Source organism: Marmota flaviventris, chromosome 9 (assembly GCF_047511675.1).
Source record: "Marmota flaviventris isolate mMarFla1 chromosome 9, mMarFla1.hap1, whole genome shotgun sequence".
NCBI classification, from domain to species: Eukaryota; Metazoa; Chordata; class Mammalia; order Rodentia; family Sciuridae; genus Marmota; species Marmota flaviventris.
This window is the reverse complement of record NC_092506.1, coordinates 11,452,193-11,477,392: the sequence shown is the minus strand read 5'-3', so window position 1 is coordinate 11,477,392 and position 25,200 is coordinate 11,452,193. Positions and strand designations below refer to the sequence as shown.

The following is a 25,200-nucleotide window of genomic DNA, read 5'->3' as shown; positions in this document are numbered from 1 at the left end:
TATATTGCCAGCTTGCCTTGGAACTCTGGGTTTAAGTGATCCTCTTACCTCAGCCTTTAGGATAGCTGGGACCATAGGTGCAATGCTAAAGATCACACTCAGAGCCTTGATCACGCTAGGCAAACACTCCACCACTGAGCTAGCTACATGTCCAGCCCCTGGCTATACTTTCAATTACTGAGGCTTCTGAGTGGGTTTTAATATCTGATAAGGATTAGTTCCTTCTCATTACTGTTTTTGAAGTTTCCTAGCTATTCTTACTTCTTTTTCTACTTGAACTTTTTTAGGTCAAGAAAATAAAAAATCTAGTTATTTCTTGGTATTTTACGTTTATTATTGTTGTCTCTTTTCCTCCACTATTCCTTCTAGTTGACTATGTATACATGAAAACTATTGATTTCAATGTATTATTCTTATACCTTGTTGACTTAGAATTCTTATCTGGGGCTGGGGTTGTGGCTCAGTGGTAGAGTGCTCGCCTAGCATGCATGAGGCACTGGGTTCAATCCTCAGCACCACAAAAACAAGAGATAATGTGTCCACCTAAAACTAAAAAAATACATATATATATATTTTTAAATCTTATCTGTTTTTCAGCTGATTCTTAGGTTTTACAGTTATCTTTTCCTGTGTACTTCCATGCACCTCTATTTGTCTTTTCTCATCCTATGTCTTTATTCTGACTTACTTTTCACAAAATGTACAACTTAAAGTTGATTTTGCTTTAGATTCGATCTGACATTTCTCCTTCCTAATAGGTGAATTTCACCCACCACACTTAGTGACATGTGTGATATCAACTCTACTACTGTTTCAGGTTGTGTTTACTATTTATACATTGTAAAAATCTTTCACTATATAGCCTTTCTCTAATCTCCTTTTGATTATAATTCTTCTGAAATTCAAGAAGATTTATATCTTATTCTAAAAGTTATATTTAAGCCAAATGCGGTGGCAAAACAACTATAACTCCAGTGACTCGGGAGGCTGAGGCAAGAGGGTCCTAAGTCTGAGGCCAGCCTGGGCAACTCAGCAAGACTTTTAGCAACTTAGCAAGATCCTGCCTCAAAATAAAAAGACCCTGGGCTGGGGTTGAGGCTCAGCGGTAGAGCGCTCGCCTCGCACATGCGAGACCCTGGGTTTGACCTCAGCACCACATACAAAAATAAACAAGTGAAATAAAGGTGTTGTGTCCAACTACAATTAAAAAGTAAATATTTTAAAATAAATAAATAGAAGAGCTGGGAGTATGGCTAAGTGGTAGAGCATCCCTGGGTTCAACCCCCACCCAGTACCAAACACACACACAAAAATGTTTACATGTACACTTATGTTTAAGAATTCTATCAGTTCTTCTGTCTAACCATTACATTTAACCTATACTCCTTTCTTCTTTCCCTACTCCTCTATTTCAATACCTGAATTTGATCAGTAATTTTTTTTTTAAGTTTTCCTTTTTTCTTTAAAATATGTTCAAGATTCTACCACAAGATTTGTAATGCCTCTTCTTACTCCTTTATTTTGCTCTGGCTCACACCAAATGTCTTCATGATAGGTAACGAACCCAAGACCTACAGCCTTTGTTCACTGAGAAACTACCTTTGATGCCTGGTAAGTCGATGCTGGCATGTTCATGGATTCCAATTCCATTCCGGATGATCCGCAAGGAACCTTCCTTGAAAGCCCCAGAGCAAGTGACCAGCTGCAAGTAGAGAAAAGGTTTCTAAGAACTACCAACACTGGGGCAATCATATATGCTATCCCTAAATCCCAGCACCCTTACTATAGAGCTCGGTTTGAGACTGCAGATTTAGCAGAGGTCAATCTCCAGAGTCGCTCGAATATGCCAAGCAGACAGGATGTCTTACTTCTGGAAGTCAAAAGCTCCCACCATTGATTGCTCCTAACAAGCTTGCTTAGATCCAAAGTCTAGTTTACTAGAAAGAGCAATGATCTGGAGCCAGGCACTCCTGCCATTTATTACGCAGGTGACATTGGGACAAGTTATTCAAACTTTGTCAGCCCTAAATTTCTTTACTTCTCAGATGGCCAAGAATCAATTCCTGTCTAGCAGGGTAATGTATATAGGGTGCTTGGCAGATTAAGACAGACACAAAATGAATGAAAGTTTTCCTTACATCCCTGGGATTAGTGAGTAAAGCTCTTAAAAGTATGTTCAGTGTACACTTCTAGATAAGCACAGCAAGAACAGTTTGAGTGAGCATGACAGTTTGAGTGGGCTTGACAGTTTGAGTAGGCATACCAAGTATCCATCTCCACATAACCCTCTTACCTGTCCCTGCCCCTGCCTCTCCAGGTCCACCACACACATATCCACGATGGGTCCTAAATTGGTAAAGGTTTCCATGGCCACTACATAGGAGCCTTGTTCATTGCTGTCAACATTGAGCTAAGAGGAAAGAAAGATATTAGTCCCAGAACAACCCCTAACAGACTAACAGTAGAGATGGTTATTATCCAAAAGAAACTCTCAATCCTATAGATCTGTCCTTCTTGTACTCCAACAGATGCTCCTAGAAGGGGACAGTTAACTTAAGGAACATGTCTACTCCATGTGACATGGTAACTAGTCAGCAAGTTCTAATTCAGGTCTTATACACGGATTTCAGAGAAGCAGTGATTTTAAAAATTAAAGTAAAATGTTTGCATGCATTTTTTTTTTGCAGAGCAGGTCCAGTGTTAGTACTCTAGAGGGGATCCATCACCTTACACTGTGACCTATTTGAGAGTTGAAACCAGGTCTTGCTCGTCATGGCACCCACGGCACCTAGCACCTTGCCTGACACATTTGCTCAAGAACCATGAAGTCAAAGAGCTAATCAGGGGTAGGTTGTTAAATTAACTAAGTAGAAAGCTGCAGAGCAGGGATGTGGAAAAAGTGTGAGGCATAAACACAGAGAAATTTGATGAAGAAACAATAAGTACAGCAAAAAAAGGAAAAAAAAAAAAGAAAGAAACCGGAAAGATGTCCTCTCACCTTCACAAGCTGGGAATCACCTAAGCGAGACCCGACAAACACAACACCATTATCGAGGTATGTCAGGCATTCAGCAATGGAGGTCTAGAAAAAGTCAGCACATGAGAGAAATCAGGATGGAGCCCACATGGCCTCTAACACCTACAGAGAAACTCTCCACTGCAGCCACCATTCAGAAACTTTTCTCCACTCAAATCCCAGGCCACACTAAGCAAATATCACTACTATATCATTAAAGTTTATGATTCATTTATCACGTCCCTCCACTCAGAAAAGTCTATAATTTATCTTGTACACGCCACTCCAAACCTCTAAACGTCACCGTATAAGCATTAAGCTTTTTGGGGAACCCCCTCCCAGGACTATCAACACTACATTAATCTTTTAATTCCATACTGTATCATTTGTTTCTGCTTGAGGTAGTGCCTAGGAGCCTGTGAGATTCTCTAACATATAACTCATTTGAAAATAAACTTTTTCACATCAGGACTGACAGCTTGTTGCTAGTTGTTAAGCAACATAACTCCCAGAGCAGAAGTGAGGAAACTCATCCATCATCACTAGGCACCTAGGAGATGAGGCAGAGGAGTAGGGACAAGTCCTACCTCTCCGAGGAGTTCCACACGGAGATCTTTGAGGGTGACAGTGCCATCCATCTGCTCCTCCTTCTCCAAAAGCAGCATGAAGAGTCGTCCCTCCATGTCTCCCAGTAGGTATCTAGAACCGTTAGGATCTACCCGATTGTGGCACACAATTGTGCTTTGCTGCCAGTGGAAGGGAACAGTCCTTAGAGTAACATCACGCAAACCTGAGCTGACCACTCCCTTTACCAAATCCAGCCATTTCACCAGCAAGGAATACAGTCTACTTACATTACATGATAAAAAATGGACAGCTCTATTTATTTTTACCATGAAAATGATTTTGTGAGGCACTCAATTAATATACCCTAAATGTTTACTCACATATCGTTCTACGTAAAACAAAAATATATAGAATTAGGGGGCCTAGAGGGTGTAGCTCAGTGGTAGAGCCCTTGCCTAGCGTGTTTGAGCCCCTGAGCTCAATTCCTAGAACTTGCTGCAAAAAATAGAGAGAAAGGGAGAAGCTGCAGCTGCAATTATTTCACTAGACTCTGAATGTATCACTGATGTTATTCTTTATTCTCAAAAAGAAAATTTTTTATTAAGTTTTTAAGGTTTAATTTTCATGATTTGAATGTTGAGGCTTGAAAATTTTTGACTCATTTTTTAATTTCTATATAATTTATCAACATAACTTAGCAATAATTTATCAGTATATGATTTGAATCAAAACTTTTTCCTTCTTAAAGTTGCCCAAGTTGATGAATAGAATAAACCTATTTTGATTGGTATTTCTTTTACTTAACAAGCAAGCTCTTTGTAAGCAAAACAGGCCAAACCATTTGTTTATATACATAGTGAGTAACGTGACAGATGTCTGTAAATCTCCTTTTGACAAAAGGGGACTAAAGGAGTAGCAGGGTAAGAACTAAGAAAGAAGAGGTCTAAGAAAAAGGTAAAAGGCTTGCTCACCTTGATGATAGGAGGGGCAATCGCCAGGTATTTGTCACCATTGTGATAGGTGATTGACTCCTGTCCAATGATGATGGCTCCTCCAAAGGGCTCTGGGACTGCAGGAGAAAAACAGCAGGGTTAGAATGCTCAGCACTTTGGACCAAACCAGAGGCAGCAAGGGCACTAATCCAGATAGCCCTAAGGTAAACTTGAAGATAATCATTATTTTAAAAAGGACATTGAAGACCAAGAAAAACAACAGCCTTTTGAGAGTCCCAGGGTCTCCAGCAAACTAAGCAGGCACTCTGCCATTGAGCTACACGCAGCCTAAGGTTTCATCCTTTTTTTTTATATATATTTTTTTAGTTGTTGATGGATCTTTATTTTATTCATTTATTTATATGCAGTGCTGAGAATTGAACCTAGTGCCTCACACATGTGAGGCAAATGCCCTACCACTGAGCCACAACCCCAACCCCATCCTTTCTTTTAAGATGAGATCTCCCTATGCTGCCCAGGCTGCTCTTGAATTCCTTAGCTCAACTGATCCTCCCACTTCAGTCTCCTGAGGCTGGGAGTACAGGCACCTAGCAGGGTTTTTTGTTTGCTTTGGCTTCTCTTTTAGTGCTTTGCTCTTTCCATTAGCAAGGTATCTTCTTCATGTTCTCCCACGTGCATTCTCCCCATTTTCTCTCTCAAACTCATGACCCTTTCTAACAAGCCTCAATTGTTCCTTAACGTAAATTCCCCCCATTATCAGGGTCACCATTCAGAAGAGTCAATTTTCTTTTAATTAAAGAGTTTTAAAACTTCTCTACCAGGCAACACAGATGACATAATGTTGGGGAAAGAACACAGGATAAGGGGTGGTGCAGCCTGGATTCTCGCCCAGGTCTTGTCACTTCTGTGCAGGCCTGGGCAAGTCCCTCTGGCCCTGTTTCCTCATCTATGAAAAGAAGTCAGATTAGATAAGCTCTATTGGTCTCCTTCAGTTTTATGTTATGCCCAGCAATAAAACAATGAGACTCATCTCCATATGCCACTCTGCATCTCAAGTAAAAGGAAAGTTATACTTTCGAGGGGAGGAGTAAAAACAGAAAATCCAAAGACAAATGGAAAAAGCATTAAAAAGCACATTTAGAGAGAGAAGATGAGGAGGGGTAAACAACACACACCACCAGTGCTAGAGCACCAAAGGTGAGAAAGGCAACAAGAACAGGAGAACGGATGGAGGCAAATTCCGGAACCCGTAACCAACCTGCAATCACCATGGAGGCTTCAGCCTCTACGTTTTCCTGCTTCCATGGGCCCTTATTGAACTCCTTCTCTCGGAGAGACACCTCATAGGTTTTTACGTGCCGCCCCTGAGGGTCCTGGGGAGAAGGTGGAATGATTAGCCCCTAGGAATGATGATTCTTGAACTGCCAGTCCTGAAAGGGGCCAGACACCACCACCCAGGTTCAGACAATTCTTCCCATCTTTGTCCATCAGCATGCTAACTGTCACCTGCTAAGCCTGTGATTAATCAATTTCCAAGCAGACCACTGCCTGAGATTACTGTTTCTAAACCTCAACCAACTGAGAAAGGTTTCAACAGAAAAAATCAACCTGTCACCTTGCATTGAGCACTGGAAGAGATGCGTGTATGTTCCTCAACCTCAAGGAACTTACAAAATAGCCAGAGAAAAACACATTGTGAAGGTAACTCTAAGAGATTAAAAAAAATATATACAATTCTTAAAAGCATTCTGTGGGGTGGGGTAATGGGAGAGCTCCTCTACAGGAGGACTCCTCTTCAGTACTGCCACTGTCAATGCCATCTTCCCCGAATCGTGACTCTTCCCCTCCTTTTTTGGAATCATGACTCACGTCAGTCTTGGGGCTGCCAAAGTCACCTTTCGAAGCTAAAGAGCAGGGACAGGAAGAAGGTTATATACAGCCAATGGAAAATGGCTCCAACAAAGGCCAAAAGAGTTTAAGAAGTTATAGAAGGAATTCAATGATGTATTTCAGGGCAGGACCACACCTCAATCACTGTGACAGCTCCTGAAGCACAAGCATGAGTACTTTCACATGGGAGACACTCAATTATTTGTCAAATTAAATTGTTGGCATGAAACAGGAGACAGTGATTTTTAGTTGATGAAAAGACCTTCCCATTAATGAGTAAGGGTAAGACCCATCTTCACAAAAAAGTTCAAACAAGCATGGTTTGGGGCCACTGAGACAGAAAAATAAAGACGGTTCACAACTGACAGCCCTGGATCTGGGAACAGTCAGCCAGCCTTGAAAAATCATCAGCACCAATGTTTTAGTGACCTGATATCTACAATACTGCAGAAGGAAGAGAAAGTCACAGGTTTTTTGTTTTTTTTTTCAGCTCTGAAAGCTAGTAGATCAAACAAAATCTCCTAAACCTGTTTCAATTTTATTTAATTAAACTTTATTCCAACCAGCCTTAGACTATAGCACTTACAGTGATGCTAAGAAATACACAAAAGTACACAAGTATTTCCAGCACTTTACACAGCTACCAGAGTGTTTACATGACACACACACTACCCTGCTATGTGGAATTAGACAGTCACTTCCTTCTGTCATTTATTCAGCCACATGGAAGTGAAATGACCTCAGGCTGGCCAGGCCTTTGTTAAAAGTCTAGGATTTTACTAAGACATTGGCATGTTAGACTGGAGCGCCACAACCCCACCCCCACTTAACAGATCTAGACCAGAGAACAGCTGCCCAGGATCAGCTCTGCTGAAGTTTTAGGCACAGACTAAAATAGAAGTCAAGAGCCAGCAAGTCACCCGAAAATGAGTGCTGGACAAATGCAAACCTCTTCTTAGAAGACAGATACAGACATTTGCTCTTTGCTCACAAAGGCCAATTCTAGACAATTTCTCTACGACTAAGTTTTCATAATCCCCTAGCATTCCAGTAAGAGACTCAGACAAAGCATAAACTGGGTCACCCTATAAAACCTCCAAGGCCTACAAACAGAGTATAATCTCAGGATTAAAACCTGCTACAAGCCCTACAGAGCTTGCTGCCTCTACAATACGGACTTTGCACTCAAGAAGGAACCAAAATCGGGCCCATATTAATTGTATCGTTCAAAATACTTTAGGACAAACACATTCAACAATTCTCCCTATGCTACTACCAATTCCCATCATTCCAACCAGTTTTTCCCTTTCTCCTCCCAATTCAGTACCTGGTAGACAAAGCAAATGGTGGGTGCTTGACAACCATATAGGAACTTGACATCGATGACGTGCAATTCCTCCAGGCGGATGTTAAAGGCTTTGAGCTCTTTATTGTCCCGATCTAGTGGAATAACCTTGAAGAGGCCATCATAGAGTCGCAGGCCAATCATTCGACACTCTGGGTCAATGATACCAATAATGCCAGTCTCTGAGGGGCGGCCAATACGGTCCTAAGAAACAAAACTGGGATTAGGAAAGAACCTCAACTTCCACAAAGTAACAAAACATCAGGCCAAAAAACCTGTCCTTCCCAGGATGATTTGAGAGAGGCAGGAAAATGAGTAACATCCCTGACATGCCAAGGAGCCCAAATACTAGTACGTAGCTTTCTGGTTTAACACTGAATCTCAATACATTATTCCCTGTGCCTTGGACTCTCAAAATAGCTCAAAACTTTAAGTGTTTTTTCCTTGTTTCTTTGATCACATAGAGGGCTACCCTGCACTTCAGTGTTCTTCACTGAATCATGACAGCCCTACCTGAAAAACTCTCTCATCAGCCTGAAGCAGCCACCTCACCTGGACGTTGCCATGGGCTCGCGTAATGATATCAATGCTCTCGCCGCTCTGCTTATACTCCAGGATGCAGGCATTGTATTTAGCGGTCAAGATAAACAGCAGGTCCTTGCTCTCCCCCTGGAAACCAACATTATGCCATCAAAAGAGGTCTTTCAAAAACAGGAACAACCTGTCCAGCCTTTAAGCATCATTCTTTAAGCATGCTAAGCTCTTTAAGAACTTCCCAAATTCTTCTCTCCCTAAAGAGAAAACACATGGTGAGTTTGTAACATACACTATGTACACCCAAGCCCTAAGGGTATGTACAAAAGGCCAGAACTGATCTGGTAAACATCTAGTCCTTGTTTTCATGATTCGCCATATCTGCTCTATATACACTGTTTTCATCTATTTTGCACTCAGGCTAATCTCAATCATTCCATTCAAATTCTGAAAGAAGAATGTAATTCCTCCCCATTCCTTTCCAAATATTTGGAGAAAAAAACGTGGTGATAACAATGAAAGCAAAAATGAATCTGCAAAATCTTAACACAAACTTTAAAAACATAAGTGCTTTGTTCAAAGAGTTATAATTGAAATGCTGAACCCACAGTTTTCTTGTCAGATTCAGTTAAGATATAATGAAACAATGGTGGTTATCTAGATAAAAATATTTGAATTATAATAACAATGATTATGAGAGTTGTTAACATGATGGTGAATGCTTCTTATGTGCTAACACCCTGTGTTACTGAATCATTTAATCTTCACAACCCAAGGGATTGATTACTGTTATCCCCACTTTGTAGATGGGGAAATCAAGGCTCTGAAGGGTGTCTCAAGTGATAACTAAAGTGACACCTAAAGTGAGAACACGAATGAAGCTAGGACTGTTCCACTCGATATATCCTACCCTCTGAAGCACAAAGCACTATGGTGACCCATATTTCAAACTGCTTTAATTTCTCCTTCCTGAAGAAGTCAACTTAATAAACGTTTCCCTAATGAATCTCCCCTACTTCCAGAAAGTTTGTTAGGAAAAGTATACCCTGAAATCTGCTGTCAAAACAACCCAAGGCTCGGGCTGGGGTTGTGGCTCAGTGGTAGAACACTTGCCTAGCATGTGTTAGGCACAGGGTTCAATCCTCAGCACCACATAAAAATACATACATACATACATACATACATAAAGGTCCATAAACAAAAATATTAAATAAACAAACAAACAACAACAAAAAGAAAACAACCTAAGACCAACAGTTTTCCTTTTATTGCTCATCACAACTGGAAACACTTACCTTGGGCCTGAAAAGCTCCATGACTGCAATCTTCCCATACATGCCCACCTCCTTGACTGGCCGAAGCCCCTCTGCAGTGACCACATAGATCTCTAATCTCGTGTTTTTGGCAATCAACAAGTTCAAGTCTTCGGCTGAAGTAAAGTGTCCTGAAAGAACAGGTCCTCTAACTTTTGAAGCTGAAGGAAGGGCCTCCCAAGCCCTCTAAATAATCTTATCACATGTACAACTAAATACCCCCAGAACTTGCATTTACTTCATGTATTTCTCTGACTCCTTCTGTTTACTCCTCTTCTTGCTAAATCCAGCACCCCCAGGAGTCTCACTTCACGCATTCAACAAAGCTGCTTCCCTAATCAGACTAAGAAAAGTGAACTGGAGGCCAAAGAGCAGAGTGTCCTTCAATGGACAGTGACTGAACACCCTTCAGATGACTGTTGAATTTTACTATACAAAGGTATAGTAAAATAGACTCTAAATGAAGATGCTGGAGAAAGTGTTTGTCTCTTCTAGTCATCTAAAGCCTCGCCCAACTTTTGCCAAACAGACGGAGTCAAATGAAGAAAATTCCCAGAGCTTTCTGTATTTTCTCTATGCCTCTTGCCCTCCCAGCAATCTACCAATACCACTTTTAGCCATCTAAACAACGGACGTTTTTTTCTAGAATCATTATTAGCAATTTACATAAACGCACAAGTTCGGGGTCTGCACATTCAGCCGAGAAAGTGAGTTCAAGATGAATATTCTTTGGTTCTACACCTCAGTGTCCTTTACGATCCTAGCACACAGTCAACAAGGCAAATCCAGCCCGGGGCTGGGCCAACCAAAACCTCTTCTCCAGCAGCGCCCTCAAGTAAACAACAGCCCCAGGCGAAAGGGTGGGTCTGGAGAGGGCTACTCTTCCTCTTTGGGTGAGTGCGGACATAGCTCACATTCCTCCACCTCCCGGGGCCCCCCAGACTCCCCACGTGAAAATTCTGATCCCAAAGGCGCCATCACCACCACCCCTTCCCCCGACCACAAGAGGCCAATCTCGAGGTTCAAGCAACGCTGCACAACCAACTCACATTTGGCTCTCGGTCCCACTGGACCCGGCCGTGTTCTCGAGGCCAAGTGACCTCCCAGGACGAAAGGGGACCCTCAAGAGCAGGTTCTATTGCCCCAAAGGCGCGTGTTGGAACCGCGCCTTTGAGCTCGGGGCTGGGGACGTTCCTCCGCCGCCGGCGCCTTCCATTCCCCGGCCCGGTCCTGCCCGGCCGCCCCCGGGGCCGCGAGCCTCCCTAGGCCTCGGTTCCCACCAGCTCCCTCCCTCGCCAGGGTCTCCGGCTCTGGCAGTCTCACCGGTCACGCAGCCGTTCACGGCGGTGGGCTTCTGTGCCGTTACCACGTAGTTGTACGACATGTCGAGGCCTGGACCGGCCCGTCGGGAGCCGAGGGCGACGATAGAGAGATGGACACGAGCGAAGAGACAGGGAGCCCCCACCCGCGCGCAGCCAACTCTACTGCCGCTGCCTCCGCCCCAGAAACACGTTGCAGCCCAGAGCGGCCGGGGCGCGGGGCATCACGGGACGGCCTCACCTGGCCTCTTGGAGGACTCAGGCAGCCCAAGGCAGCCAACCAAGGGAAGCTCCACCCCCCGGGTCTCCGCCCCGTCCCTTACCGCCGGAGCTCGCAGTGCCCGGATGAGGGCGAAGCGTTGGGGGCCGTAGCGAAGCCCACCTGCTGCGGAGCTGCCCAAGACAGGGGTGAGGGGGCTGGAAAGGTGCTCCATTGTACCCTGTGTCCTCAGAGCTCGCCGGCCGACCCCTGGCCGCAATCCTCAACCCTCGTCCTTTCGCAGACTCCGTCCTCTTTCTCCATTCATTGCTCCAAAAGCCCTCGGGGCTGAACCCCTTTTGGAGCCGGAAGGAATGCAAAGGCCCTGAGAAGGGAGGGAAGGCACAGGGATCCTGAGTAGAACCGTGCTTCCCCCGCCCCCTTAACTCTGTTTTCTTGAATCCAGCTGAAGTCCCCACCTGGCCTTAGGACACCTACCCCGCCTCACCTGGGACCCACCAGGACGCTCACCTGTGTATTTTATTATTCACACTCTGAAGGGCCCACTAAGACACTTGCCCAGCATTATTAGAGTCCCCTCCCACCCCAGTTGTACGAATTCTGACCTCAGACACCAAACCGGAACTTCACCGGTGAGAACCTTAATGACCCAGGAGGGCATGGCTGTCAGTCTTGCAGCCTTCAGGCCAGGCCACATCAGACAGGCAGGCTCCCCAAAGAGCAGGAGGAGCTGTGGCTTGCAGCACATGCAGAATGCCAGAGAGGAGCTAACATGTTTCCAAGATAAGGAAGCTGAGGCTTAGAGAGAAAATGGTTTTAAGACACCCTCCTCCCCCCCGCAGTAAGTTGAGGCAGATGTAGGTGCAGAACCAGGTCTGGGTTGTTCTCAGTGCATGTGTGCACAGTGAACCTGGATGACCCCAAGACACAGCAGGACCAGGATGAGCTGAGGTATGTGATTTACACATGGGGTTTCCTACAGCAGGACTCACCTGACATGGAGCACTGAATTATCAGTAGAAGCAACACAGGCTTTACAAAAAGACTGTAGACGTGCGTTTGAGCCTGACTCAAACACCAGTACACTTGGACAAGGAACTAGATAGAGCTCTGTTTCCCAGAAACAAAATGGGGTCACACAGTTGGCTCCCTCCTGGTGTAGTGCCAGGCAAACAAGAGTGAGTGTGTGAAGACCTTTGTAATTTTTTCACCATAAGCCATGCCCATGTAAGTGATGAAGTTACTCTGTGGGTAACTTTGCTCCTTGATTAGGAGGTGGGCGCACTGCTCCTGGACATAAAGGCAGCACCGTGCCCAATGCAGATCGATCTATCTCTTGGCAGCCAAGCATAAGTGTGAACCTTGGTCAGCCCCAGGCTGTTCTCCATCCGTTCTCCATCCGGAGCTCACGAACTAGAGTTTGGACTTGGATCAAAGTCTAAGGCAGCTCCCTAATTCCTGAGGCACTTGAGGAGTGGTTGTGCCATTCAACTCAGCAGCCTGTCCCCATAGGTGCTGCTTTCACCTCCACTGTGCTCAGACCGTGGTGACACCCATAGGATTATCCATCCTACAGCAGCTCAGTGCAGAAGTGTGGACGCAGGTTGCTTCAGAGCCTCCCCACCATGGTGAGTCCTGGGGGTGGGAGGCCAGGGCAGGAGAGAACATGGTGATCTTGAAGCAGTAGGGCATCCCTGTCCTGAGCATCCTGGAATTCCTTATGCCCTGATAGAAGAAATACCATTGCCTCCTGAATTTAGAAGGTTAAAAGAGAGGCTCATCCTCTTTCAGGGCCTGATCTCTGCTTCCCTCCCTTTGATCAGGCCACTGGTCCTAGCCAGTCTTGAGGCTTACCTCTAAGCCCCTCTGAAACCTCACTGTCTGGGCCTGGGTTATACATTTAGAACATTAACAGTTATTTGCTCTGTAATAGTTGCTGTACTAGTCACAAAAGGAATCAGGAAGTATGACCTTGTGCCTGTTCCTGAACCACATGTGGTCTGGTCTCACAGCTGGGGTTTATGATCTGGGAAGCTCTGGGCCTTTGCTCCGAGCCCACTCTAAAACTCATCTGAACCTAAGCAAACATTAAACAGATCTGAGTTTAGATTTTAGCCTGCCATCCACCAGCTGTATGGCCTTCTACAGAAATCTTGACCTCTCTGAGCCTCTTTGTCTTCATCTGCAGAACAGCAGATTAAAGCCTACTACCAACTGTCTGTGAGGTGTTGATCAGACCAGAGTTCTCTTGTTCTTGCATAATGCCTGATCTCCTTTCCCTTTTCATCCCCTTAGGTCTCTGGGAACCAGAGATGGCACTGGTCCTTAAGCCCTTCTCTGGCTCTGATAGAGGGGTGGTTGAGACAGATTCTTGGAGGGTAGTGGTGTTGGAAGCTGAGCTTGGAATTGACCCAGCTTCCAACTTTACTGTATGTCCCAGACCCTAGTAAGCTCTAAGAGCCACATATCCATGCCCTTTCTAGGGCAAGACCTGTCATCCTGCACCTCCCTTCAGTCACTTGAGAAAGCAGCCAAAAGGGAACCAGCTTTGGAGCCAGGAAGACCTGGACACTTGCTTGTTGTGTAACTTTTGGGCAAAGTCTTTTAACTGTGTCTCAATTTCCTCCTTGGGCTAATCCGTCCTCCACAGGGTTATTGGGAAAATTAATAGGGAAATGTTCAGAAGCACTTAGAAACAGGCCTGGCTCAGCTCCTGCCCGGGAGATGCAGCGAGATTCTTATTCTGCTTGCTCTCTACTGACCTCATCTTTAAGCAGCCATCGTGGACCTGGTCCTTATTGGACCCAGGAAAAGACTTGTGGGCAGGAAAACAACCTGTGCTGGCAGCCTCAGAAGGAGCTGAGGCCGGAAACGTGGCTCCTTAGGACCTAAATCAGCTGCAGGCTGTCCCTGGACCCACAAGGTGGCGCTGAGAGCCTCTCTGGGCCCACACTAGGCCACCTTTCCCAGTCTCTTGAGGACAAAGGCAGGAGCTTCATCCCGGGTCCACAGCCCTAGCCCAGCGGGCTCCTGCTTTCAGAGCCTGTTTGGGGCATAGCTGCTTTTTATTGAGCTGCTGAAGTCTAGTAAGTCTCTGTTTTGAAGAGAAAGACTTGAGCTCTGGCCCAGCATAGTGGTGTACACCTGTAATCCCAGCAACTCAGAGGCTGCGGCAGGAGGATTGCAAGTTTGAGGCCAGCCTCATCAACTTAGCAAGGCCCTAAGCAACTTAGTGAGACCCTGCCTCAAAATAAGTAAAAGGACCTGGGGATGTGGCTCAGTGAAGACTTAGAACAAGAATGTATCTTCACGGAGTTCTCACATGTCTGCCGAGCCCAGGTTCCAACCACTGTAGCCCCACACTACTCACCTCTCCCTGTACCCCGCCATCAGCTCCTGAGCTCCACCTGCCCACGGCCTGCCTCCTAACGCTGCCCATGACCAAGCAGCTACTGTGGGGGCCCTGCACACCTCTCTTGCAGGCCCCTGGTTGCTTAGGATGATCTAAGTTGTCTCCTGGAGCCACCATACTATTTCACACCCCCAGGCTGTGGCTGGATGCCCTCCGCCTCCTCCCTCCCCCAGGACCCACTCCCTTTTGCCTGCCTGTCTCCTCCTTACCCTTCACAGAGACTTCCAGTTTGTCCTCAGGAGCCGAGGTCCTCTCCTATGCTCCCGAGGCATATGTGCCTTCCCCTGGTGCAGCCTGTGGAGATGGTCTCTGTTTTTACTGAGGTGGGAACAGCACTCTGCTTTCCTTACACACAGTGCCCAGCACTGGGCCTGGCCCACCAAGAGCCCAGGCCAACGGGCCTGCATTAGAGCATTGGGTAGGTGTGGTGCCTGCCTGGGCCCTTCCCCTCAGAAGCCTCAGCCCAAGGCATCTCCTTTGACTAAAGTAGGTGTCGGGCCCCAATTTCTTCAGTTTTTTATACTGAGGATTCATCTCCCCCATTTTCTTTATATTGAAGCCATGGTGCAAAAAGTGAATGAACTTGGCACTGAATAAAAGTCATAAATTAAAAAGGGAAGTCGGAGACTAACATCTACCAGGTCAAATGTGGCCCAACTCAAGATAGTCCTGTGGTCACCCTGGAGCTCCTGGGCAAACAGGAGCAGATCTCTGGTGTAGCCCAGTGCCTGGGAAGACTGCAGGTATCCCTGCTGACCACATCCTGAACCCCCTCCTCCTCCTCTCTCCCAGTCCTCTAAGAAACTGGTGAACTCGGTGGCAGGCTGTGCTGATGATGCCCTGGCTGGCCTAGTGGCATGCAACCCCAACTTGCAGCTCCTGCAGGGCCACCGTGTTGCCCTCCGTTCTGACCTGGACAGCCTCAAGGGCCGAGTGGCACTGCTGTCAGGTGGGGGCTCTGGCCACGAGCCTGCCCATGCTGGTGAGTATGCTGGGTTTGAGGACTCGATGCTGGTATGAGGTACAGGCCAGGTACGGAACAGGGGTTGGTTCCCACTTACCTCCCTCAGGCTCAGACCTGGGCCAGCCATAGCCTCTCTCTGCACCTTGATTTCTATATCTCGGGAGCACGAGCTTGGGCAGGTGAACCCCTGGGCTCTTGAAGCCCTGAGGTCAGTGCTTCTGTGAACTTCCCTGGCCTTCCAGGCCCAGCTGGCCCATCCTCCTGCAGAAAGCCTTCCTGACTGTCTAGCCAGAGCAGGACCCGTCTTCTGCACCCCACTTTGTGGTTTCCCACACAGGGACAAACCTGGGTTTTCTTCTGTTTGGAGCCAGGAACATGAGCCCTCCTTGAGAGCTCTTGGAAGCAGTTGCCCAGGCTTTGGGTACCTTTCCTGTCTCTCTTCAGCAAATCTGTTCATTCACTCAGCAAACATCAGTGGGCCCGCTGTGTGCCTGGCCTTGTTCTTGACACCAGGGGTACCCCAGTGAGCCAGACAGACATGGTCCCTGCTTCCATGGAGCTTAGATCCCACTTAGGGCAGACAGTGGCCTGTAAACACAGAGAGTGCAAAGGGACATAGAAAGACCACAGGACGGCGTGAGGACCAGTGAGCCTCTAGAGGGAGTGACTGCCTTGGGGTGAGAGGTCAGGAAAGGCCTCTCCAAGATGACCCCTGAGAAGGTGTCAGCCATGTGAAGATCTGGGGATCTTTCAGCACAAGCACACAGTAGGGCTCACCAACCATAGCTCTTAGGCATGTGGGAAGCCCCGGGGACAGTGACGGCAGGCACAGTCCCCACCCAGCATCTTCACTCCACACCTCCTGGTCTCCAGGTTTCATTGGGAAGGGGATGCTGACGGGAGTCATCGCAGGAGCCGTGTTCGCTTCCCCAGCCGTGGGCAGCATCCTGGCGGCCATCAGGGCTGTGGCCCAGGCGGGCACAGGTGAGGCTGGTGTGTGGGAAGGGGTGCGGAGGGGGAGAACACCCTGAGGGTGGGATGAGGGTCGGCACTGAGAGGGCTCTGCTGGCTGCTCCTGCAGCGGGGACCCTCCTCATCGTGAAGAACTACACTGGGGATCGGCTCAACTTTGGCCTGGCCCGGGAACGCGCCCGAGCAGAAGGCATCCCTGTGGAAATGGTGGTCATCGGGGATGACAGTGCCTTCACTGTCCTGAAGAAGGCAGGCCGGAGAGGCCTCTGTGGCACAGTGCTTATCCACAAGGTGAGCGCCCACCCAGGGCACTGAGACTGGCCACTGTCCCTTTGGGCAGCACGTGGTAACTAGACCTTTCCATTCACTCCTCGCTGACCCAGGAAGGCCCACCATCCCTCAGCACCTAAGTCCAGAGTGCAGGCACTGCCCATCCCCCTCGCTTCCCGCCCCTGCAGCCAGGCGGTGGCCCTGATCTGGCGCCTCCCCACAGCCTGTGTTAGCACCTTCTCCCCCCTGCCTTCCTGCGTTGCCTTGGTTCAGGGCTCATCTGACTTGCCCACCTCACCAGGCTCCCCCTGCTTCCTGCCTTGCCAGTCGGCTCTCCACACTACCGTCAGAGGTGTCTTTCAAAAATGTGTATCAAACCAGGTGCAGTGGTGCACACCTGTAATCCCAGCGACTGGGGAGACAAGGCAGGAGGACCACAAGTTTGAGGCCACTTAGGCAACTTAGCAAGACTCTGTCTAAAAATGTCATTAAACGGCTGAGGAAATAACTCAGTACTAAAGCACTCTGGGTTTAATCCCCAATATCACCCCCACCAAAAAAAATGCTATCTGACCAGTGTTTGCTCACTGAAAACATCTTGGGTTACCAGAGTCAGCCCAAGCTCCTGGTCAGATGCCCACCACACTCCTGCCCTTCTTCCCTGACCCTCACCCCTGGCTTCACCTCCCAGCCTCCCTGCCTTCCTCCATGCTCTGGTAGCCCCAGGCTCTGTGCCTGCTGGGCCAGGCTCACCTCTGAGGCTTTGCTCGCACTGTATTTATGGCCTGGCGGCTCCTTTCCTGGCCAGCCTCCTGTGGCTTTGCCAACCCTGCTGTCTCTAGCCTCAGCTCTGAGGTCCCCCGCCTGGGAAGCTATCCCTGCTGGCTGCAGAGCCCCTGCTGGCTAGGAGCCGCTCAGTGCTCCTGTGACGCTGCCACCTTCTTCCCTACCCGTCTCCAGGCAGAGTTTCCTGAAGGCAGCGACTGTGGCTCACTCCTCTTTTTTTTTTTTTTTTTCCCTCACACATAACAGATAGCAAAATTGGGTGGGTGAGTATGTGGATGGGTGGGTGTGTAGATAATATTCTGTGGGAGAAAACTCTAAGTTAGGAAACTGGTCACCAACTGGTGCCATTGGACAAGTCACCTCTGTCTCTCTGGGTAAAGTTCCTCCCGGCTCCCACAGACTGGAATTCTTCAAGATTCTGGGCAAATACATTGAGTGGGGGAGGACACTCCTCTCTGAATGTGATAGGCCAGGTGACTGTGGAAATCCTCGGATTCCTTCTCCCCAACAAGATTTCTGTCCCCCAGCCCATTGTCTACCCTCAAGTAGTATAGTGACTGCCCCCCTGGGGACCTGTGTGACTGCAGGTGGCAGGTGCCCTGGCTGAGGCAGGTGTGGGGCTGGAGGAGATTGCAAAGCGGGTGAGCGAGGTCACCAAAAGCATGGGTGAGTATGAACCCAGGGATGGGGTGGGCCAGGGACACTCCTGGGGACATAAGAAAGTTCCTGTTAGCTGCATGGAGGGTTTTCCATTTATTCCCTAGGAATGGACGGAAGGGCCTGGTGGCCTTGGGTACAAGAGCTAGGTTTTCTGTCATTACTGAGATATGACAGAGAAGAGGACGCCCCAGCAAGGGCTTCTGTGGCATTGTCGCTGCCCATCCTGATGCCCAGGGCTGAGAGCAGAACAGCCATCCCTCTGTGTCTCATTCTCCTAGGTACCTTGGGGGTGAGTCTGTCCTCCTGCAGTGTCCCTGGCTCTAAACCCACCTTCGAGCTTGCGGCCGATGAGTTGGAGCTGGGCCTAGGTAAGTCTGTGGCCACCCCACTCCCAACCCTGCCTGCTCCTCTGCCTTGGATTTTGCCCACTCAAGCCCTGAGCCATCCTCCTAGTCCTCTCTACTCTCCTAGAGCTGTCCCCTAGGTGGTCTCAGTATTCATAAGTGAGCACTTGAGGCCCAGCCTGGCCTGGCCTGCCTGATTTCTTCCTGCTCGCCATCCACCCCAGGATCCAGCCACGACTCTGTGCCTCACCCACTTGCCTTTCCTCACACCATTCCCAGTCCTGCCCTTGCTCAAATGCAGCCCTTCTGCCAGGGACACCAGGCTGCAGCTGTGACTCTTTCCCTCGTCATCCCAGGTGTCCAAAGTGATGGGTGTCAGCCTCCTGAGGTCTTGGCATGACTGATGACTGCCTTCAGTTAGAGCCACTTGGGTCCCTGGCTACCTCCACCACCATGTTGTAGCTCCCCCAGAGCAGAAACTGTGTGTCTTTCATTGTTCTGTCCATTTCCGTCCCCATTATTCTGTCCATTTCTGCACTCCCAGTGCCTAGCCTTTTGCTGAGCACTTAGTAAGTTCTTGATAAAACCTGACAAGTGAATCCCCAGGCCCTGAGCAGGTTGGCAGTGACCACATCTCTCTGCAGGGATCCATGGGGAAGCTGGCGTGCGCCGGGTAAAGGTAGGTGGACTCCCTGGCCCAGGCCAGCACAAGGCTAAGGCCATCCAGACACAGCTCATTCCTGGCTCTCTCTGACAGATGGCAACTGCCGATGAGATTGTCACACTCATGCTCGACCACATGACGAATGCCTCCAATGTGTCCCATGTATCTGTGCAGCCAGGTGAGGAGCCTGTCATTCTCTGTCTGTCCTTCCTAGACCTCTGGGCAAGTGGTACCCAAAGGACTTACTTCACACATCCACCCACAGGCTCCTCTGTGGTTCTGATGGTCAACAACCTGGGTGGTCTCTCATTCCTGGAACTGGGCATCATGGCTGATGCTGTCGTCCGTTCTCTGGGTAAGTCCACACTGGGAAGGGGACCCACCCCAGCCCACGCTGGACATAAGAAGAGCATCTGAGCCGGATGTGGCGGCACACACCTGTAATCCCAGCAGCTCAGGAGGCTGAGACAGGAGGATCTTGAGTTCACACCCAGCCTCAACAACTTAACAAGGCCCTAAGCAACTCTATTAAAATATAAAAAGGGCTGGGGATGTGGTTAAGCACCCTTGGGTTCAATCCCTGGTACCAAAGAAAAGAAAAGCAACTGAGGTAAGATATTGAGATGGCTCAAAACATGGACTGTGCAGTCACACGAGCTTGAGTGAAAGTGTCACTGCCACTTAATAACTGAGGGCCTTGCACCTGTTTCTTTTCCATAAATTGAGGAGTAGTACCTGCCTTGTAAGGTGGCTGTAAGTTTAAATGAAATTAAGCCTACGTAAGACAGCACAATACCTGGAAATCAGTAAATGAGACCTGCAAGTACCCAACTACTCCCAAAGAGGGGACACCTCGAGAGAATGTGGTTAATTTGGATGTTATTGAGAGACACCCTAAGAAAATCAGGCCATCTCCCTACTGACTTCAGGGCTCCAGCTTCCAAGGTTCTGATTTTCTGTTATTCTCTTTCTTTCCCTGGTGCCCTGAGGAGGAAGTCTGGGATGAGGGCCTGTTCCTCATGGACTTCCTTGCTCTGTCTTGCAGAGGGCCGTGGGGTGAAGATCGCCCGCGCCCTGGTGGGCACCTTCATGTCAGCACTGGAGATGCCTGGCATTTCCCTCACCCTCCTGCTGGTGGATGAGCCCCTCCTGAAACTGATAGGTGAGAGCTGAACTCTGGGCTGATTCAAGCCAGGGCTTCTTGTCACCGGAAGGAGCCAGCGGGACTTGCAGAGGCCCGTTAGGCTGACTGTGGCAGAGCTCTGGACCTGTGAAGGCACCCCTGGCTTCTCCAGCCTCTCCTCTCGCACTTGACTCTGGAAGAAGTGTACTAGGACTCTCCCCAGATCCGCCTGAGTTTTCCCCAGGGACCCTCTGTGCACCCCCCACAGTAGCCTCTCAGCACGTCCTTGTCTTCCAGGCTGCTGAGGGAGCCAGGCCCCAGGTTTGGGTGGGAGTCCAGACTCTGCTTGATCTCTCGCTGGCCAGTTATGCCTGAGTTGTCCTGCTGTCCCTAGATGCTGAAACCACTGCTGCAGCCTGGCCTAATGTGGCCAAGATGTCTGTGACTGAGCGGAAGCGGAGCCGGGCAGCCCCCATGGAGCCCAAGGAGACCCATGATTCTGCCACTGCAGGAGGTACCAGACCCTGCTGCTGGGGAAGGAGCAGGCATCATTGGTGGCACAGGGCTTTGACTTGGGCCCTGGAGGGTGCAGGAGTGTGCTGTGAGCTGTGCAGGAGTCCTGGCACCCATCCCTCCCACATATGACAGGATTGGTCCTGAGAAGGGCCAGGTGGTCCTCTGCCCCACTGTCCTCCTTTTCCAGGTGTAGCCTCTAAGCAGATGGTACTTGTGCTGGAGCGGGTGTGCACCACCCTCCTGGGCCTGGAGGAACACCTGAATGCCCTGGATCGGGCTGCTGGTGATGGGGACTGTGGCACCACCCACAGCCGTGCTGCTCGAGGTTGGTGCCAGGGCCCTCTGGGTCACAATGGGATGGTATGGCACACTGGTTCTTAGATTTGGGCATTTTATGAAACAGAGTAGCTTCCAAAATATTTGGAGAGTTGTTGTGTTGCCACTTTTTCCTTTGCCAAATAAGGTCACTTGTGGAACCCCAGCACCCCTCTCACCTATTTTCCTCAAGAAAAGGTACTTTGGCCTGGGGGTGTAGCTCAGTGGTAGAGCACTTGCCTAGTGGGAAGGAAGGAAGGAAGGGAGAGAGGGAGGGAGGGAGGGAGGGAGGGAGGGAGGGAGGAACTACCAATGTGGGAGGTTGTTGTCTCACAAGAAAATGGAATCCTTACACTGAACAAAAACAGATTCAAGCCAGACTCTTCTCAGTTTGCCTACACCAGTGAAATCTTTTAATGGTCCAACACCACTCATTCAAGAAAAATGTATTCAGTGCTTCCTGTGGGCCATGCTCATGTGTCTGTGATTAAAAGAGTGAATGAAGGGGCTGGGATTGTAGCTCAGCGATAGAGCGCTTGCCTAGCATGCACGGGGCCCTGGGTTCGATCCTCAGCACCAGATAAAAATAAATAAATGAAATAAAGGTATTGTGTCCAACTACAACTAAAAAATAAATATTTAAAAAAAGAGTGAATGAAGCACACAGAAGTCACCACTCTTGCATGCTCTTGCATATGGTGGTGCATACCTGCAGTCCCAGAGACTCAGGAAGCTGAGGCCAAAGGATCGAAAGTTTGAGGCCAGCTTCAGCAACTTAGCAAGGCCCTAAGCCACTTAGCAAGACCCTGTCTCAAAATAAAAAATAAAAAAGGGCAGGGATATCAGTAGTAAAGCACTCCTGGTTCAATCCCTAGTACTGAAAACAAAAGAAAAGAAAAAGAAGGTGATTACTGGATGACTCTCAGTAAATAAGACCAATCAATAAAACATGTAGGCTGTCAGCACGACAGGCCAGGGAGAGAGCGAATCGGGGCACGCTGAATCCCTCATCAGCACTTTCTTTCTGCAGCCATCCAGGGGTGGCTGAAGGAGGGCCCACCTCCTACCAGTCCTGCACAGGTGCTCTCCAAATTGTCCGTCCTGTTGCTGGAAAAGATGGGAGGCTCCTCTGGGGCGGTGAGTGTCGGCGACCTCAGGAGCAGAGGGCTGACGGGCAGGATGCCAGTTTGGCCAGGCCCTAGGCCAGCTCCACAGGCTTAGCCTTTGCATCCTCCCCAGCTCTATGGCCTGTTTCTGACTGCGGCTGCCCAGCCTCTCAAGGCCAACACTGACCTCCCAGCCTGGTCTCTTGCCATGGATGCCGGCCTGGAGGCCATGCAGAAGTGAGCCAGAGCCCTGTCCCTTAGAGCCCAGGGTGTTCTGGGGGAGGTAGTTGATGGATTTCACCTGCTCCTATCCCCAGACCTTGTCCCCACTCCAAAGTGACTGCCTACAGCAGACCTTGTTCATTCTCTTTTCCTGCCAGGTATGGGAAGGCGGCGCCAGGGGACAGGACTATGGTGTGTACTGGGTAGTGCCCCCTACTCTCCTTCCCGCCTTTGAGCCTACAAGCCCTGTAGGCCATCCTCAGTGGGAAGGCCCCTCTCAGCCCCTCTCTCCTCACCTTCTCCAGCTGGACTCTCTGTGGGCAGCAGGACAGGAGCTCCAAGCCTGGAAGAAGCCAGGGGCTGATCTCTTACAAGTCCTGACCAAAGCTGTCAAGGTGAGTTAGGCCAGGCTGTCCACCCAGGGAGACAGGCATGGGTCTCCATGCGACCTCAAGCAAGTTAGTCACCTTCCTGTGCCTCTGTTTCCTCCTTTGTAAAATGGGGATGAGTCTCTGTCTCAGAAGGTGATTGTGAGACTAATGAGATCTTGAGCCCACACCCCACCTGGGACACAGCAGGGCTGCAGTAAATGGTGTGCCTTTCCCTCTCTATTAGAAGGAAGTGAAAGGTGACCTCTCCACTCAGTGATAGGGCAGAGGGCGCTGGGTCAGGCTGCAGGGCAGAGGCCTGGTAGCCTGTCCTCAAGCCCACTCCCATGCCCCCTCAGAGTGCTGAAGCTGCAGCCGAGGCCACCAAGAACATGGAAGCTGGAGCCGGAAGAGCCAGTTATATCAGCTCTGCGCGGCTGGATCAGCCAGACCCAGGAGCAGTGGCAGCTGCCGCCATCCTCCGTGCCATCCTGGAGGTCTTGCAGAACCAGGGTGTGTGACGGCCTCCCTCCACCTCCGCTCCTGTCTCATTGCTGTGCTGCAGTGCTCGACGTCACTTCTTTTTGCCTTCAGTGGTCACCTTCCCCCTTTCTGACCGCAGGGCCTGTCCTCTACCAGGTCTCTAAAAACTGCTCCACCGCAGACAGCTCCTGAGCTGGAGTGGGCCCCAGCCCTCCAGCATTGCTCTTTCCCACCTCAGGGAGGGTGGAGCCCCGGGCTCTCCCCACTCAGCCGAGCTTCAGTGATAAAGCATCCCCTGAGCCACAGTATGGCCTTTGGTTTTAAGATTCCGAACCTCTCCCTGTAAAAGGCCTCTGCACCTGAAACCAAGTCAGTGTGGAAAAGAAAGCTAATAAACCATGGTGAAGCCATAAAGCCACCGCCTTCTCCCAGGGTTGTCTGCCCCAGTTGCTGTGATCATGACCCCCTCTTCCCAGACCCTGCGTCGCTACCTGTGCCCAAGACAGGCTCTGCTCTGCCGGGCTGGTTCTGTTCCCATCCTCCTGCCCACACACACACACAGCACACTGACGTGCATAAGACTGGTATAAAGGCTTCTTTTTTTTTTTTTTTTAACCAGATTAACAGTTTAGTGAGTCTTTAGGGATTGGATGGGCATTTGGGACATCAGAAGAAAAAGCTAAAGCTCAGCTATAGATCAGAAGTTGTAGCCATGCCAGCCCCTGGTTCTTTCTAGAACAATCATTGATGGTCCCTGGACCCCAGTTGGCAGGAGGGACTGCTGAGTGGCGCTGATAAGGGCTACCACACACACACACACACACACACAGCCACATCTGTATGTTCTCAGCACAGAGTGGCTGAAAGCACTTGGCCATGGACTCCAATATCCATGGTTTGAAATCTGATTCTGCTTTCAACCAACTGCATGAACTCAGGTCTATGCCTCTGTGATCTGTAAAGTCAGAAGAGAGCGCCCATCTTACAGCGATTGGAAAGGATTCAAGCGAACCAACAAGGTGATTCAAGTGCAGACTGAGCACTCGCGCTCTGAGAGTTAGTGTTATCACTAGTGTCAGCCACCTGCCCTCCCGTCCATTCCACTACCATGTGGCATCTACAGCTGATCACATTAGGAAAAGAGCCCCTTTACCCCCAGCACCTGTTTCACCCAAACTTGACTCCTGGTTCTTGAGCTTCTCTGCCCAGCCATGTCACAGGTACCTGACCATAGATTGGTGTCAGCATGTACAGGTATGTGCCCAGCAGGCAGGAAGAAGGCTGGCAGCAGACTGTGGATCCCAATTCTACCATTTCCTGACTGGTGACCTCAGGCCAATCATTTGTCCTTTTTGAGTCTTGTTTTCTAGATTATAAAACAGGAAACATTTCCTTCCTCATAAGATGAGCCAGTGCCCAAAAGCCACTATTTAGGACATCCACACATACATGAATCACATGCAATTCCAGGAAGACACACAATTATGTGGATTTTTAGTGCCTTGTGGCTGGCCTGTCCCTAGGTCTGTGAGGGTCAGACATGTCCTGAGGTTTTGTTCTAATCTTTATTTTATTCATTTATTTATATGTGGTGCTAAGAATTGAACCCAGTGCCTCACACGTGCCAGGTAAGTGCTCTACCAGTGAGCCCCAGCCCCAGCGCTCATTAACAGCAGTGTCATTTCAGCAGAGAAAGCTTTTGATATGTTTTGTCTTCTCCAAATTCACATGTGGAAATCCTCACCCCCAGGGTGATGGGGTCACCAGGTGGGGACTTAGGAAGGTAATCAGGTCATGAGGGTAGGGCCCTCATCAGTGGGCGTAGTGTCTTCATTTAC

General features: G+C 49.1%; 2 protein-coding genes across 3 annotated transcripts in view; one reads left to right on the top strand and one right to left on the bottom strand.

Moving 5' to 3' along the window:
* Window positions 1–11,148, bottom strand: part of Ddb1 (damage specific DNA binding protein 1) — a 31,748-nt gene extending 20,600 nt beyond the window's left edge. The window contains exons 1-10 of the mRNA XM_027944139.3: window positions 10,942–11,148; window positions 9,601–9,749; window positions 8,324–8,440; window positions 7,754–7,975; window positions 5,795–5,909; window positions 4,555–4,652; window positions 3,604–3,762; window positions 2,999–3,082; window positions 2,294–2,410; window positions 1,600–1,702 (exon numbers count right to left, since the gene is read on the bottom strand). Coding sequence (XP_027799940.1) covers window positions 1,600–1,702; window positions 2,294–2,410; window positions 2,999–3,082; window positions 3,604–3,762; window positions 4,555–4,652; window positions 5,795–5,909; window positions 7,754–7,975; window positions 8,324–8,440; window positions 9,601–9,749; window positions 10,942–11,002 — 1,225 coding nt within the window. The 5' untranslated portion in view covers window positions 11,003–11,148. The remainder of the gene's footprint in view (window positions 1–1,599; window positions 1,703–2,293; window positions 2,411–2,998; window positions 3,083–3,603; window positions 3,763–4,554; window positions 4,653–5,794; window positions 5,910–7,753; window positions 7,976–8,323; window positions 8,441–9,600; window positions 9,750–10,941) is intronic.
* Window positions 11,149–11,250: 102 nt separating this feature from the next.
* On the top strand, window positions 11,251–23,776 carry Tkfc (triokinase and FMN cyclase). 2 transcript variants are annotated; one of them, XM_027944140.2, is made up of 18 exons: window positions 11,251–11,345; window positions 12,670–12,785; window positions 15,362–15,551; window positions 16,407–16,517; window positions 16,615–16,796; window positions 18,149–18,227; window positions 18,500–18,589; window positions 19,210–19,244; window positions 19,323–19,407; window positions 19,495–19,584; window positions 20,275–20,391; window positions 20,747–20,866; window positions 21,056–21,193; window positions 22,214–22,320; window positions 22,423–22,526; window positions 22,670–22,703; window positions 22,817–22,906; window positions 23,239–23,776. In XM_027944140.2, the coding sequence occupies exons 2-18, from the start codon at window positions 12,783–12,785 to the stop codon at window positions 23,398–23,400; spliced, it is 1,737 nt and encodes a 578-aa protein (XP_027799941.2). In that variant the 5' UTR covers window positions 11,251–11,345; window positions 12,670–12,782; the 3' UTR covers window positions 23,401–23,776. The 2 variants fall into 2 exon arrangements, with proteins under 2 accessions (XP_027799941.2, XP_027799942.2); XM_027944141.3 differs by lacking the exon at window positions 11,251–11,345 and adding an exon at window positions 11,986–12,108.
* Window positions 23,777–25,200: the final 1,424 nt, after the last annotated feature.

Bases quoted from the DNA above. Each gene is read 5' to 3' on its own strand.
- Tkfc (XM_027944140.2), top strand. The intron at 16,518-16,614 runs GTGAGGCTGGTG...CTGCTCCTGCAG, and splicing joins TGTGGCCCAGGCGGGCACAG to CGGGGACCCTCCTCATCGTG. The intron at 18,590-19,209 runs GTAAGTCTGTGG...ATCTCTCTGCAG, and splicing joins TGAGTTGGAGCTGGGCCTAG to GGATCCATGGGGAAGCTGGC.